Consider the following 15474-nt stretch of genomic DNA (forward strand, 5'->3'; position numbering starts at 1 on the left):
TAGGGACGTAAGTTCTTATCTCTGAAGAACTTGGAGGTTTGGGGGCCCTAGGAGGTCTGAGATAACCCTGGGTCCAGCCTCTGTCCAGTGGCCATTGCTCAAGGTCTCAAACACAGATGTCCACTGTGGGGGCCCTGTGGCACAGCGGGGAGAGCACAGGCCCCGGGTAGAGGGACTGTTGCAGCCAGCTGTGGACACACAGAAAGGCCAGACCAATGTACCAGAGTGTTTCAGTGAAGGGGGCGAAGTGTCCCGATTTTGAAAAATGTTTGCAATGAATTAAACCAGTTTTTTAAAATGACATGCTAAATGGACCTCTGTGGAACAAAAGGCATGGGCCCTGGTATGGGCTTGCCTTGGTTCCCACTCTTCTGAGCCAGTGCTGTGACTTATGACCTCCTGCACCTCCCAGCCTGTTTCCTGCCTTGAAGTTCTCAAGAAGGTGTTTAAGGCAGAGTCCAAATCTGGCTGAGCCATTTGTGGTTTCCCCAGCTGCAGAAAGGGAATGATCATTCCTGCTTTCCAGAATGATTTGCACTGAACCCCTGAGCTTGGCACCAGATCGGCTTGGAAATGGGGCTGATGGTATTAAGGGGAATGAGAACATCTCATCCCTGGGTGCATCAGTCCACATGCTGGATGAATGGAACCTCCCTTATTGCTAGTCTTGAGTCCAGCCTCCTGTTGCCAGGATGTGGTGCTTTCATGGAGACCTCTGCCCCGCCCCACCCCTTCAACCCTTAGCCAGTGACTGACAGGCATCTAGGCATCTGGATGGTTATTTTATTGTCAAGGAGGGGAAGGCAGAGGGCATTGAGCAGACTGCACTCAGTTGGAATGGGTAGCCTGCAAGTCGTAGTGCTCCAGCGCAGCTACCAGGGAGCCGGCCAACTTGGTGGTGGTGACCCAGGGTGGCTCACTCAGGTGGTTGGTGGGTGTGCTCAGCCTAGGGAGAGGGTAGAATCTTCAGGACCTGGCTATGTGGCCAGGCCCTTACCCCTTCCAGGCTCCACTTTCTCCATCTGTATAAGGGACCATGTCTGAATATCCCAAAGGTAGTTTAGGGCAGGGCTGTATCCACTTAAACAGTAGGAAAGGGGGCTGAGGGTTGGTGATAGTAGTTCTCCCAACTACCCCTTCAGGTCCCAGCTGAGCCCCAGAGGTACCAGGGAAGAGGGTCTCCCAGTTACTCAGGTTCCTCAGGAGCCAGGGTCAGACAGACCCTGATGACCAGATCCTGAGATTTAGGGGTGAAGGAGAGGTAACCGGAGGATGCAGTGTCTTCCCTGAATCTGTGGAATCAGGAGTAACCTCTGCAGCACAAGGACTGGGATATCAGTGCCCTCTGGCGGTCAAAGTCTTGGGTCCGTCGGGAGAAGGTGCCAAAGGCTGGAGGGGTAAGGAGTCTGGGGGGCTAGGCCTGGGGCTTCCTTTGGAGGCCTGCATTTATACCCATTTGGTTCCAGAAGACCATCATCTCCCATCCCATCCCTAAAGAGCCTGGGATGTGGTCCTTGATGTCATCAGGGACAGGGTCAAGGCAGTGAATAGGGTCAGGCCAGCTGGGACCAGTTTTCCCTCCCTGATGGCTCCAGAGAGTAATAAGAGGGCCAAGGGTCACGTTGGAGGTCTGGATACTAAGGAGCGGGGCCAAGGTGTTCTCTGTCAGGGATCAGCATGATACCAAGGCTCCTCTTGGTTCTGAAGGGTTGGGGCTCAGCTGGGTTTGAGATGCAGCCAAGGGGAGGGTCTAGGGTCAGCTGGGGTCGGGACGCCAAAGGGTTGAATGGGGGCACTCCAGGAAAGTCGGGTTCAGGACTTGGAAGGGTATAACTCCCCTCCCTACTCCCCGACCTCCCCTCACCAGGCAGACACGTTGCGTGGCAGGCGGCGATGGCGTGGCTGGTGGCGGCAGTAACACTTGAAGGGACAAGAGTTAAGCACCTGGAAGGGTGGCCAGTGGCGCGCGGCGCCCGAGTTAACCGCCCCCGCTGAAGGAGCCCCGCTGCCACCACCACCGCTGTCAGTCACAGTAGTTGCAGTATATTCGCGAGGACCATCTCCAGGCACGCCATCCTCACGCGGAGCGGCCCGGGCTGCGCGGAGACCCTTGTTCCGGCGCGTGCGGACCTTGACGGGCGCGGGCGCAGGTGGCGATGGCTCAGCCACGGTGGGAGCTGGAGCCGGGGGTGGGGCCGGGCCTGGGGCCTGGTCAGCGGCCAAGGCGAGGGGCAGAGCGGGAGCCGGGGCGGGAGCCACGGCCGACTCCAAGTGGCCAGGGCTTGGGGTGGGCGGGAGCGCCCCGGGCAGCCGCGTTTTCGGGAGTACTGGCGGCTGCGGCGCGGGAGGCGGCGTGGGTGGTAGCGTGGGCGGCGGCGGCGGCGGCAGCAACTCCTGCGGGCTGGGAGGCCCGGGGCGCACAGTCTCGCCATTGGTGGGCGCCGGGAAGATGAACACAGGCGGCGCCAGCAAGGCGGTTGCGGGCCTTCGGGGCCCGGGAGCTGGATGCATCTGCCCTGGCGGAGGCAGCGGGGAGCCCCTGGGCCTTGAGAGCGCGATTGCGCGCCGTCGGGGCGCCACGACGCCTCCGCCAGCTCCACTGAAGCGAAATTGGCATTCAAGGCCGTCAGGGGGGCTCACCCAGTCAAATCTGGGCTTCGAGACTGGGAAGTTGGCGTAGCGTGAAGGAGTGAGGGTCCAGGCGTGGGACGCAGGCGCCGAGGGTGGTCCAGAACACCCCTCGCCGTCTCTATCACCGCCCTCTGCTTCCTGAGTTCTCCGAGGGACCTCTCCCGAGGGGTGAGAGGCCCCAGGAGCCAGGGGTCTCTGCTTCAGGACCTCAGCGTAGGAGATGGCGCCAGAGGCGGCGGCGAAGAGTCCTCCGCCGCCGCCGCCCCCGGGAGAGGCTTTGGCCGCTAAGGAACTCGACGCTGCCGCAGGGGACAGCTGGGGCCCCGACTTGAAGGTGACTTTACGCAACAGGCTCAGGCCGGGCTTGGAGGCCACAGGCCGGGCCATTTCGCCCTCGCCTGCTTGGGGAGGTGCCCCTCTGCGGGCTCCGCCGGCCGTCTGGCCCTCGCTACCGTGCCTGGCCTGGCTTTCTGTAGGGGTTGCGGCGGATGTGGCCAGAGCAGGAGTGCTTCTGCGTTCCGGGGGCTGCGGGTCGGAAGGTGTCGGTAGTGGCGGCTTCCGCGGCTCCAAGGGCGGCGGAGTCGGGGATGGGGCCCTCGGGACAGGGTCGGGGTCCTCTCCGGTTAGTTGCCGGGGCGGCGGCGGCAGCGGGCAGAGGTTGGGAGGGTCGCCGTGGCCGCGATGGCTCGCCTCCAGCAGACCGCGGATCCGGGGCACCGAAGTGCCCGTGGGTTTTCGCTGCTTAGACGGCGCGGGCAGCAGGGTCCCCACGGGGGACGGGGGTGGTGTGGAGACCGCGGCCGCAGTCGCCTCCTCTGCAGGGGGCGTCACTGGCGAGGGCGGTTCTAAGGTCAGGGGCAGGGATGAGGGTGAGGCCTGGGGCTCCGGGGGTACCAGGAGTCCCGGGGACGCGGACCTGCCAGGGAACCAGACGCCCAGCCCGCGAGCCAGGCGCATGACCGGGGAGGAGGGGGTCCCCTCGGGCTCCATCAGTGATGTCCGGCGGGAGTCGGAGGACCGGTCCGAGGCCTGCTGTTTTCGGGAGCCCCCGCCCGCGGACGACTCCGACTGCACGTTCCCCATTTCTGACGGAGGTCGGAGACTGTGGTCAGAAAAACTTCCGCCAGTCAATCTGCCAGGGCTGTGGGGACCCCACGAGGCTGGCTGTACTTGGTCCTATCCGTCAGCGCCGGCCCCGCCCTTGTCCTCCAAGATCCACTCAAGCACTAGTCTCTCCCCGCATTCCTGTTCCGTGACTCTTGATGTTCACATCTTCTAACCCGTGGCCCCATACAGTTGCTGTTCAGATACTTAATCCTCCATCCTCCTAGTGTACTAAGGTTGGGTCCCTGTCTCCCTGGCTGGTCCCTTATATCACACCCCTACACTTTGACCACGTCTCAGGCCTCTAAGCTCCAAGACACAGGTCTTGCCCGCTTTCCTGTCAGTCACTCAGGCCACATCATTCATGATGGTTGTGCTCTGTAGCCTATAAGGCCTACAAAGAGTTCAAGCTTTTCTCCCTGGACTCTAACTAGGCTCCAGAGGCCCAGGCCCCGCCCCCGCCCTCTGGTCCCGCCCCGATTGTCAGGGAATCTGGCCTTCTCAACAACCCCCGCCCCAGGTCTGGCCCCGCCTCCGCTTAACAAATTCCCGGTATTCTTGTCAGGCTAACCGCTCAGTCACCACCTCTAATCCTCAGATCTCTCTCTCTGTGTTGATCATTTGGTCCTGCCCTCTTCCCAGGCTTTAGTCCTAAATTTCTTTTCCCGCTCCTGGTCTAGCTTCAGGCCTCACACTCAGGGCCCACCCCTTTACCCAAGCTCCGTCCTGGCTACTCCTTCGCTCAGAGGATCCCACTCACCGACTCCTCCAGCTGACCAAAGTTCAGACCGCGGCCCCCTGGGCCCAGGGCAGGGCGGGGAACGGCCGTAGCAGAAAATAACCGAAAAGAACGGGGGTGCGGGTGAAGGCAAGTGGGCGAGACTGCGAGGGCGGACCCCGAGATCTAGGCCACGCCCCCGGGCTCGAGGCCCCGCCCTCCTTGAGCAAGCTTGGGCACGGCCCCTTACGAACCTGGTTCTCCCTTTGAAATACTCGGGAGTCTTCTTCCCCGCCCCCAAGCCTTGTAGTCCTAGGCCCCACCCCTATAGAACGTTTTAAGCCCCTCCCCTTTATAATGCCCCGCCCCTCTCCGTTAGTCTCTCTCCCGAAGCCCCGCCCATTACAAACACTGCTACGTAGCTCCTCCCTTTTGGAGCTCTCCGTCGTCCAGCCCCTAAAGACAATTTACTTATAAGCTCCGCCCTCTTAGGACTTGGCAACCTCTCTTCCCTAGACCCTCTCCTTGCTCGGGCCCGCCCAGAAGGCCCTTCCTCCGTGGACCCGCCCCCTTCTTGACGCACGCGCTTGTCCGCGCCTTCGGCGTCCTCACCCTCTCCTTCCCCCTCTTCTTCCCCCAGGTCTTCCGACCCCGCCTCCTTGCAAATGCTCCCTTCTTGCCCCACCCCTTTTCGAACCTAGCCAGGCACCCAGCCCCTCCCATTTAGAACCCAAAACGTAGACCCTCGCCTCTTTAGAACCTTGAGACCAGGCTCCGTCCCGGACCCCTTCCCCATATCCTCAGGGACCAATGGCGCGGATGGGTGGGAAAGTAGGGGATCCTCTCTGGATCCTGAGAAAATGCGGGCTGGGGGGCTGTTCGCTGGAGCCAGTGCCGGGCTCTAGGACCCAGCGGGCAAGTGCGCCTGCCTCGCGCTTACCCCTCCCCCAAGCCGCCCCCTCCCCCCCACCCATCTTTCAGGTTCCCCCTCCCTCCCCCCTCGCCCCGGCTCCCGGTGCCCGTCTCTAGCGCCGCCGGAGCCAGCGAGGGAGCCGGAGCGAACAGGAGGAGGAGGAGGAGGAGGAGGAGGAGGAGGCCACGTCGCCACCGCTCGGAGCCCGGCCGGAGCCTCCCAGGCAGGTGCAGAGGGGGGCGAGGGGGCGGGGGCTGACAGACCGCCTGTCACGGTGAGGGGGCAGACAGCACCGCGCTGCGCCTCCTGCCCACGGGGGCGCCCCCCAGACCCTGGCTGGAAGGACAAGGGGGTGGGGGCCCCCAAACTGCGCGGCAGCCATTTGGGGTACCAGTGTCCATTTGGGGGGCCTGGACTTCCTCGGAGGACGCCCCATTCATAAAATTCCGTACTGGACCCTCACCATTGGGGAACTCAGGGGACCACTCCCCCCGGGAAACAGATGTGTGGGGAGCGTAGGGCATCCAGAAATCCCGGCGTCCCATCCCAGTAGGCCCTGGTGCGGGGGGGACCCCTGCCCTCTTTCTCTGCTTCACCTGTTGTCGGGGGAGGCGGGCGGACAAAGGAAGCAGCGTCACGTGACTGCTCATTCACAAAATCCCATCCCATTGAGAAAAGGGGGCTGGGGGCGCTGCGGCCGCCCCGTCCCCTCCCCAAGGGCTGGGGAAACCCGGCAGCCTGCAGGTGGGGGAAGGGGCTAGACCTCGTTGCTGGGGTCCCTAAGGCTGGGGCGCCAGGGTCCCTGCGCTCGGCGGTAGTGAGGGGTTGGACGCTGATACCGATTACTGGGCGGAGGGCTACGTCCCTTGAGCTGGGGGGCGGGGTAAGATGGTTCTGAAGGATGCTGGGGCGGGGAGGGAGAGGAGGAGGGATCAATTCCCCCCGCCCCCCACCCCCCGCAATCTCTGCCCCTTGCCTTCCTCGGCAGGGGCCTGAGGGAGCAGGCTTGATTTTTGTGAATGAAATGCTCTCTGGATGTGTCTCGGTCGCCCGTTTCTGGCTTCCTCTGCCTCCATCTCCCTTTCGGCCTGTCTCTGGCCATTTCTGGTTCTCTCCCTGCTCCCTGCCCATCTCCCGTTGCTGGGTGACTCAGTGAGCTTTGCATCCGGTCTCATTCATAAATCCGGGAAGGGGTGGGGGGGAAGGAGAGCCTGGGTTTCTCACCCAGCCAGTGGCCTGGGCGGCAGGGTGCGGAGGCAGTGTAGGGGGGACTGGAGCTGAGTTGATGGGCTCTAAGAAAATACATATGCGCAGGCACCCAGCTGTGAGGGGGACGATGGGTGGGGCCGTGGGTACGTGCTGAGGGAGGAGAAGGAGACAGGGTTGATAGGGGATGAGCAGGAGGAGGAAGGGAAGTGGAAGAGCAAAGCTATGGGGGTGAGGATGGGAAAGATGGGGAAAGGGAGGAAAGGTGGGTATGGAGAAAAGAGGTAGATATGGAGAAGAAGGTAGGCATGGGAGAAAAGAGATGGCAAGAGGAAGAAAGAAGCCCTGCTGGAAGAAGGTGGGCATAAAAGAGGTGACGGGTATGGGGAGACTGTGCCTAGGGGAGGAGGTGGGTGTGGAAGCTAAGGTGAGTAGGGGTGGCTAAGGGTGCAGTAGATCCAGCTGTGAGGGATGAAGAGCAGAGATGAGGGTTGGGGGAACACTGAATAGGAGGGCAGGATTGACACTCACTGACCCTGTTGTCCCTGTGCCCCCACCTCCTCCAGGTACATGGTTCGGGTCCGAGCCGTGGTGATGGCCCGAGATGACTCCAGTGGGGGCTGGCTGCCTGTGGGGGGCGGGGGCCTCAGCCAGGTGAGCGTATGTCGGGTCCGAGGGGCCAGGCCCGAGGGGGGGGCCCGCCAGGGGCACTACGTCATCCACGGGGAGCGCCTCCGGGACCAGAAAGTGAGCCACCCTGGGGCGTGGGGGTAGGGTGCGGGTGTGGGGAAGTAGGGGAATGGGACTGGGGAGGTAGAGGTGAGGTCAGGTCATCTCGCAGCACCGGGGTGTGGGATGGAGTTGGACGTATATCTGTCCTCTCTCTGAGAGTGGGGAGTTTTGGGACCATCGTGGGTATTAAGCAGGTCCTGTCCACTGCCATTGCCTGCTGGACTGTCACAGCAGCCTCGCACTGGTCTCCTCGCCCTGCTGCTGCTCCCTCCCCCAACCTCAGTCTGTTCAAAAGGGGCTGGGCTAACACCTGACTCAGATCATATCCCTCCTCGGCTCAGAACCCTCCCCGTGGCTCCATCTTGCTCAGAGATCCTCACCACGAGGATTTTACACCACTGGCCCCTGTCTGCCCTAAGTATATGGAGGCATTTGGTGGGGGGACCGTCTGGAAGTGTCCAGTAGGGTTTACAATCCTAATGTGGGTCCAGCAGGAATGTTCTGGGCTGTCTGGCCTGAAATGGAAAGAGAATGTTGACGTTTCAGCTGGGGATGTAGTAGAAAGGTTTGGATCGCTTGAAAAGGCTTGGAGTAGGGGTTGAATTTCAGAGAAAGGATCGGAAGGAGCGATGTAGGGGGGTTTGAAATGGTGTGAAAGAATGTAGTGTTGTCGGGCAAAAAGATGAGGGTGTTGACCAGCATCTGAGGGGAAATCTGTGGGAGTTTGTTAAGAATTTGGGGATAATATTTGGGGAGCTTATTGGGGCATCAGAAGGGGATTAACAGTAACATTTTGAGAAGTTCAGTAAAATTTGGGGAGTATGATTGAGTCAAATGGGGGATATTGGCTATCAGAAAGAGGTTGACTCATTTTTTGAGGCATTCAATAAAATTTGGGATTCCTATTGAGATATGGGGCGGGGGGGTGGTTAGGAAAATGTAGGGATCAAGGGGTTTGGGGGAAATATTGGAGTATCAGAGGTGTGCTCAGTAAAGTCGGGGAGTGGTATTGGGGTGTTGATCAGGGTTCAAGGGTATACCTAGGGTTGAGAAATGAGGTTTGTGGGATGCTCTGGTATAGAGTCTGGGGAAGTCAAAGGCATGGCTGGAAGGGGGGTATCTGACCTGGCCCCTTCCTGCCCCCCTCAGACCACCTTGGAGTGTACCCTGCGGCCAGGCTTGGTTTACAACAAGGTGAACCCCATCTTCCATCACTGGAGCCTGGGTGACTGCAAGTTTGGGCTGACGTTTCAGAGTCCAGCAGAGGCTGATGAGTTCCAGAAGAGCCTGCTGGCAGCACTGGCTGCACTGGGTCGAGGTGAGTGGCGCAGGTGGTGGGCATTGGTGGTGGTGGTGGGGGCTGGGGTGGAGGGGTGGGAGAAGCTGGGCCCAGGGAACTCACTCTCTGCCTTTCTCCCTGCCCCAGGCTCGCTCACCCCCTCCTCCTCCTCCTCCTCTTCCTCCTCCCCTTCCCAGGATACCGCAGACACTCCCTGCCCTCTGACGGTGAGTCTCCAGGATGCAGCTCTGCTGGGAGGGCAGGGGTTTCTTTCTATGCTACAAACATTCTTGAGCACCTACTGTGTATCCAGCACCATGCCACGTGCTGGGCACACGAATTTGGACCCAAATGATAGTGTCAATTTTGATCCCAATTATTCTAGTTTTTCTGTTCTATCTTGATTTATATGTTCATTCAAGGGTATTTATTGAACACCTTGAATAAGAAGTGTTTTAAGCACTGGGGATACATCAGTGAATAAAACAAAGTCCCTTTCCTCAAGGAGCTTCTATTCTAGTGTGGAAAGGCAGAAAAAAAAAATTAAGGTACACTATAAAAATTAATAAATATTAAAAGTAAATGGATGAACAAATTAATGGGAAATCATCCTTCTCAGGGGTACAAACCTTGGAGTCATCCTTGCCTCCTCTCCTCTTTTATGCCCCTCATCTAATCTGTCAGCAAATATTGGCTCCACTTTCTTTCTTTTTTAAATTTGGCCACACCGCATGGCATGTGGGATCTTAGTTCCCAGACTGGGGATTGAACCCAGGCCCTGGCAGTGAAAGCGCTGAGTCCTAAGCACTGGACTTCCAGGGAATTCCCTGGTTCCACTTTCAAAATGATCGGAATGTGCCTCCAACCTGGTTACTGTTCAACCTCATCTCCCCACTGGACCATCTCATCAACTGCTCATCAACTGCCCCCTCCCCACCATCTCCTTTCCCCACACATAGCCAGAGGGACCCTATTGACATCTAAGTCAAATCATGGATATCTCTCACTTACAACCCTACCCAGGCTCCATCTCACTCGTGGTAAAGGACAAAGTCCTCACAGTGGCACATAAGATCCTACACAATCTGGCCTCCTATTCCTCTCCCTCAGACTCACTTGGCTCCAGCCACACTGACCTCCTACTGGTACTCCAAAAGGGCAGGCACATTCCTGTCTCAGCGCCTTTGCACTCGCTGGTCCTCTGTCTTAGAACACTCTTCCCCACATTTCCACATGGCTTATTCCCTTATTTCCTTCAGGGCTTTACACACATACCACCTTAGTGAGGCCCTCTCTGAGCAACCTGTTTAAAATCTCCCAGTGCTCCTTATCCTACTCTTTATCCCCATCTTCTAAGATATTTTTCTTATTTCCTCTCCCAATAGACAGTTTTCTTATCAATGACTTTACTGTCCATCTCTCATGCTAGCATGTCAGCTCCAGGAGGGCAAGGATCTTTTGTTGCTTTCTTGCTGCATCTTCAATGCTTAAAACAGTGCCTGGTAGACAGTAAGTGTTCAGTAAATATGTGTTGAATAAATTGACTGAATGAATAAATGCACATAATGTCGGATTCGATTTGGCACTTGCTGGGGTACAGTGGGAGTTGCTCGAGAACACTTGGAGGAACAAAACTGGTTCCCTGGGCAGAAAAGGGGGACTCCCAGGGTAATGGAAGATGCAGGTGGGTCTACAAGGTCACACAGACAGGTCCCACTTATTGAGCACTTACTCAGGAAAGATGCTGTGCTCTCCATGCTCCATCTCACACCCTCCCAATGGCCTTTGCGAGCCTGGCATGTCGTGGGTGCTCAATGAATGTTTATTGAAGGTAGTAATCGGATGAGGTGGGAATTATTCCCAAGTTACAGAAAGGAAACCAAGGGTCTGAGAAGCTCGTAAAGGACATTGCTTGGTTTGGATGGGAAGGAACACATTCCAGGTGGGTGGAACTGCCCCAGTAAAGGTGTGGTGGTGGGAAGGAGGCAGGAAGGCAGCTGACAGCCAAGGGAGAGGGCTTCCGAGAAGGGAGGTTCATTTGATGTTCTGTAGACTGGTGAGCTGAGCAGATAAGAAGAGAAAGTCAAATAATAATAACAATTTCCAGCTCTTCCTGTACTTCAGGCGTGTTTATGCCCTTTACAGTGGGTCCTAACCACATCGTTACGAATAGACAATATTATGATCCCCATTTTACAGAAGAGGAAACTGAGGCTCAAAGAGCTGAGCTCACTTGCCGGAGGTCACACAACCAGTCAGTGGCAGTGCCGGGGCTTGAACCCAGGCCTGTCTGGCCGCAGAGCCCTCGCTCACAATGGGAGGGGGTCTATGTAAGGGCATCGGCTGTGCCAGGGGTCCCGGCTCTGAGGCCGCCAATCTCCCCCAGTCCCACGTGGACAGCGACTCCTCCTCCAGTCACAGCCACCAGGAGACGCCTCCCACCGCAGCGGCGGCCCCCATCGTCACCGTGGAGTCAGCTTCTGGCTTCGGGCCGGCCACGCCCCCCCAGCGCCGCCGCTCGTCAGCTCAGGTGCGACCTCCGACTCCCGGTGAAATAAGGCCGGGGGCTGGGGTCCCGAAAGTGGGCGGGTACTGAGGCCGCAGAGGGGCAAGAAACCACAGATTCTAAGGGATGGCTGGCCCGGCTTATGGCGGGGGAGCTTAGGCCTGGGTTCCTCGGAAGGTTGGGTGAGGGCTTCCTGCGTCTCCTGCGCTCTTGGAGACTGGAAAGTTCTGAATTCCACAGAGGTTTAGGGGACGACTCGGGCAATGACTATGTTAGGAAGCTGGTGGTACTCGTGGGAGGAAGGAGTCCTTTAGTGCTTAATTCACGGGGGGTGGGGCTCAGTATCCAAGGGGTAAAAGGGACCTGGGGACCAGGCTCCTGCGTCCTGAAGGAGGAGACGGTTGGGGTCCAGGAGTCTTGAATCTGAGAGTAGAGGGGGCTGGGTACTGGGATCCCGGATCTTGAGAGAGGGCAGGACTGAGAGCCTGGACCACTGGGTCCTTAAGGTGTGGGTTTGGTGCCTGGAGTCTTCTGTCGGTCCCTAGATGTCCTCTGTCCCTGGGAGGGGAGTGGGCTGAGGACTTAGAAGTCTGAGTACCGGACCCAGGCAGTCAGGATCCCAGGGCACGATCCTAGGATGAATGGAGCCTGTGGCTGGGTCTGTGGATTCTCGGGTCTTCTAAGGCCGGGATGGATTGTGGTGGGAGGTGGGGCATCACAGACCCCGCTAACTTCTTCTCCTTTGTCTTGGTCCCGCAGAGCTACCCTCCGCTCCTACCGTTCACGGGGATTCCGGAGCCTTCAGAGCCCCTGGCCGGGACAGGCGGGCTGGGCTGGGGCGGCCGCGGCTATGAGGATTACCGGCGAGCTGGGCCACCCGCACCCCTCGCCCTATCCACCTGCGTCGTGCGCTTCGCCAAGACCGGCGCGTTGAGGGGCGCAGCCCTGGGGCCCCCCACAGCCCTGCCCGCCCCTCTCACCGAGGCTGCGCCTCCAGCACCCCCGGCTCGCCCACCCCCGGGCCCCGGCCCGGCCCCTGCGCCTGCCAAGGCCTCTCCGGAGGCGGAGGAGGCGGCGCGCTGCGTGCACTGCCGCGCGCTCTTCCGCCGTCGCGCCGACGGGCGCGGCGGCCGCTGCGCCGAGGCCCCGGACCCGGGTCGCCGGCTGGTGCGCCGTCTCAGCTGCCTGTGGTGCGCCGAGAGCTTGCTCTACCACTGCCTGTCGGATGCCGAGGGCGACTTCTCGGACCCGTGCGCCTGCGAGCCGGGCCACCCGCGCCCCGCCGCGCGCTGGGCCGCGCTGGCCGCGCTCTCCCTCGCCGTGCCCTGCCTCTGCTGCTACGCGCCCCTGCGCGCATGCCACTGGGTCGCAGCGCGATGCGGCTGCGCAGGCTGCGGGGGTCGCCACGAGGAGGCGGCGCGGTGAGGACGGCCTGGTGGGTCCGGTAGCCGGACCGAGGACCCAAAACTGAGGGTCCAGGACCCCGGACTCCGTTCGGACCCCAAACCCAAACCTAGGCACACCCGGAGCTTGGAGCTTGAGTTTGGATTGAGAGACCCCAGACCTGGAACCTGGACCCCAAATGTAGGACTGAGAGACCCCAGAACCAGCTTCATTGGGATGTCTGTCCAAGAGGTCCCAGGCATCCTGAGTTCTGGCGTCCCCGTTCTCCATCCCCACTCCACCCCGCTCTGGCCTAGACTGAGGAGGTTCCAGGGATGCCCAGACTCTTCACCTCAGGCAGGCAGGGGAGCACACGGATCCCTGAGAATCGGGCTCTGAATCCTGACTCACTGTTCAAATTACCAGTCTAGACCCAGTCATGCCTGGCACCATGAACCCTCAAATTACAACCCCAGAATTAGGAGTTGCCGGTACCTGACCCTGCCTGTATACAATTACTCCCAGATCTTGAGACCCTAAGACCCAGAATCGCCCCCAAATCATTCCTGAATGCTCACCTAAAACTCGGAGCACCTGTATCTGAGATGTTCTTGTAGCCCCAGGACTTCTTAGATACCGAATCCTCTTAAGATACTCTGAGTCCTTGGATGTGCTCAAACGGATGTTCTCTGACCCAAATGACTTGGGAGACCCATCTCAGAGCCCCCCTCCCCACACACACACTGCCCAAGATCCAGAATTAAGACTCCAAGATGCTCTGTGAGCCAGGGATCAAAGAAGTCTGTAGACCACCAACACCAAGCCTGTGTTCCCAGGAGCTTTCGATTTCATATGTAGGACTCTGAGGTGCCTAGTCCCGCAGATGTAAGACTGGAGGCAACCAACACCTCAGGGTCCAAGACATTGGTCCCAACCCCTCAGATAGCCCTCTTCCAATCCTCCTTGGACTTGCATTTCAAGCCCCAGAATGTCCTGGAATCTTTGGCTTCTTCGTACCCACAGATTCCCCAATCCACTAAAGGCTGGGAGCCCAGCTCCCACAAGATGGGATGTTCATGGCAACTCAGACCTCTGATCCCTTGCCCCTGAGTGACCCCAAGGTGCTTTAGGAGCACTAGATCCAAGACCCCAAGGTGCCATTGACCCCCAAATTCAGCACTCAAGCCTACACAATATTGGGATTGTCCCTGACCCAAGACCTTGGTCCCTCCATACCAGAGACAGATCTGAGGCTCCCTGGGACCCTAGCACCTTCAGATCCCAGATTTCTTTGGACCCAAACCTCTCTAGCCTGATATTTCCCAGGCCCAGCTTGTGCATCCCCTGAGAACTGCTGCCCGTTGAATCCTGCCATCCATACGCCCCTGAAACCCCAAGTTCCCAGACACTGGAATTCTAGTCCCAAGGGCTCCAGCCCAAGCTCTCAGTATCCCACAGAACTACCCCTTTACCCTAAGGGGAAAAAAACATTTTGAGCTAATGTTCCTGGATTCCAGGACCACCCAAGAGCACCCCTGCTCCCATCTCTAGGACCCAGCATTGCTGTAGATGATTGTGCAGGCCGTTCATGAAGCAAAGGCACACAGCCAAGGTGGTGAGTGGGGCTGGCCATGCTGTGCCCTCAGAGGAAGGTGTGCATTGCACAAAGGCAACTAGATATGGCTCTATTGGCACAAAGGACACACACACACACACACACACACACACACACACACACACACACACACACACACACACACACACACACACACACACACACACACACACACACCAGCCTTGCAGACTCTCTTCCAAGTCCAACTTTGAGTCCTAGCTCCAGTCCAAGCCTTTTATGATCTGCCCCTCTGTTAACTCCTCTTCCATTTCAGAGTTGGGGGTTGTTTCGGAAAGTTTGAAAGCGTGGTTCATGGCCCATTGAGAGTCCTCTTTTGGGGAAGGGGGAGTCCAAGGTCTCTTTCCCCTGAGTGGAGTGGGACTTCTAGTGTACCACAGATCTGATGGCCTCCTGCATGGGGGGGTGGGGATCACGGTCTTGGAGCAACACAATCTCAATGTTGTACCGGCTTGGGACCTGCATCTGGTCCCGAGCACCTTGAAATGTGCACTTACCTCTCCTCATTACCCAGACTTGGATAGCCTTGTGAGGGTTCAAGGGATAGGTCAAGGGGGCCAGAGGGGTGGATCCTCCTGTCACTTCCTTTAAATTATTAACTATTTATTACATCCGGAACCTGTGAGATTCAGCTCTCTCAAGCAGACCCTGGGATGGGTGAGAGAAAAGGGGGGTGTCCCTCCCATCCCCACTCTGCCCAGCTCTCATCACTGTCAGACCCACCAGAGCTGAGGGCGGAGGGACTGGGGGCTGGGGCAGCCTGGGTCCCCATCCCCCTCTCTGTGCCTCGGTCTCCTCCCTTCCGTGGTGGGCGGGGGGAAGCTCCATTCTTAACCTACCTCGTTTTGGGGAGGGGTGGGACGGGGGACCAGAGTGCTGTAAGGTGCTGCGGGATCTGTGGATGAAGTGGGGGGCTGGGGACGGTTCCCTGGCTCCCACCTCCCAGCACCGCCTCTCCCAGGTCTCCCAGTCCTGCTCCCTGCTGATACCCACCTCTGATCCATGATTAGTCTTCATCACCCCTAGATCAGGGGTGCATGGAGGGATGACCCTGGGAGCCAGGGAGACCTCAGACCCTGGAGCCCCCAGGCCCAATTTCCCAGCTGCTTGCCCCTCAGATTGGATGCTTGGCCCCCATACTTGGGAGAGGCACCCCGACATTTATCTTCCTGATCTTGATTCTAAGCCAGTCTGTGACCTCAATGTTGTTATCAGGGCAGGCTGAAGTAGTGGGGGATGATGCGGGCCGCAGACCCAGCCTTGTCATCGGGGGAGGGGGCATGAGATATCGGCTCCAAGAAATGTCTGTGACAAAGTCTCAGCCTGTGTTCTTTATTTGCATTGATGCACCCCATCCATTCACCTTCCT

General features: G+C 58.7%; 2 protein-coding genes across 2 annotated transcripts; one reads left to right on the plus strand and one right to left on the minus strand.

Annotated features, from left to right (window-relative positions):
- Nucleotides 1-828: 828 nt before the first annotated feature.
- GGN (gametogenetin) lies at nucleotides 829-3714 on the minus strand (the record flags this gene model as incomplete). Its single annotated transcript, XM_079724421.1, has 2 exons — nucleotides 829-946; nucleotides 1865-3714. The coding sequence occupies 2 exons, from the start codon at nucleotides 3712-3714 to the stop codon at nucleotides 829-831; spliced, it is 1968 nt and encodes a 655-aa protein (XP_079580547.1).
- Nucleotides 3715-6862: 3148 nt separating this feature from the next.
- On the plus strand, nucleotides 6863-12514 carry SPRED3 (sprouty related EVH1 domain containing 3; the record flags this gene model as incomplete). Its single annotated transcript, XM_079722994.1, has 6 exons — nucleotides 6863-6930; nucleotides 7139-7319; nucleotides 8454-8622; nucleotides 8731-8810; nucleotides 10970-11113; nucleotides 11849-12514. 6 exons carry the CDS (start codon nucleotides 6863-6865, stop codon nucleotides 12512-12514), a joined length of 1308 nt encoding a protein of 435 aa, XP_079579120.1.
- Between the last annotated feature and the right edge of the window lie 2960 nt (nucleotides 12515-15474).

This window comes from Hyperoodon ampullatus (assembly GCF_949752795.1).
Source record: "Hyperoodon ampullatus genome assembly, chromosome: 18".
Taxonomy (NCBI): domain Eukaryota; kingdom Metazoa; phylum Chordata; class Mammalia; order Artiodactyla; family Ziphiidae; genus Hyperoodon; species Hyperoodon ampullatus.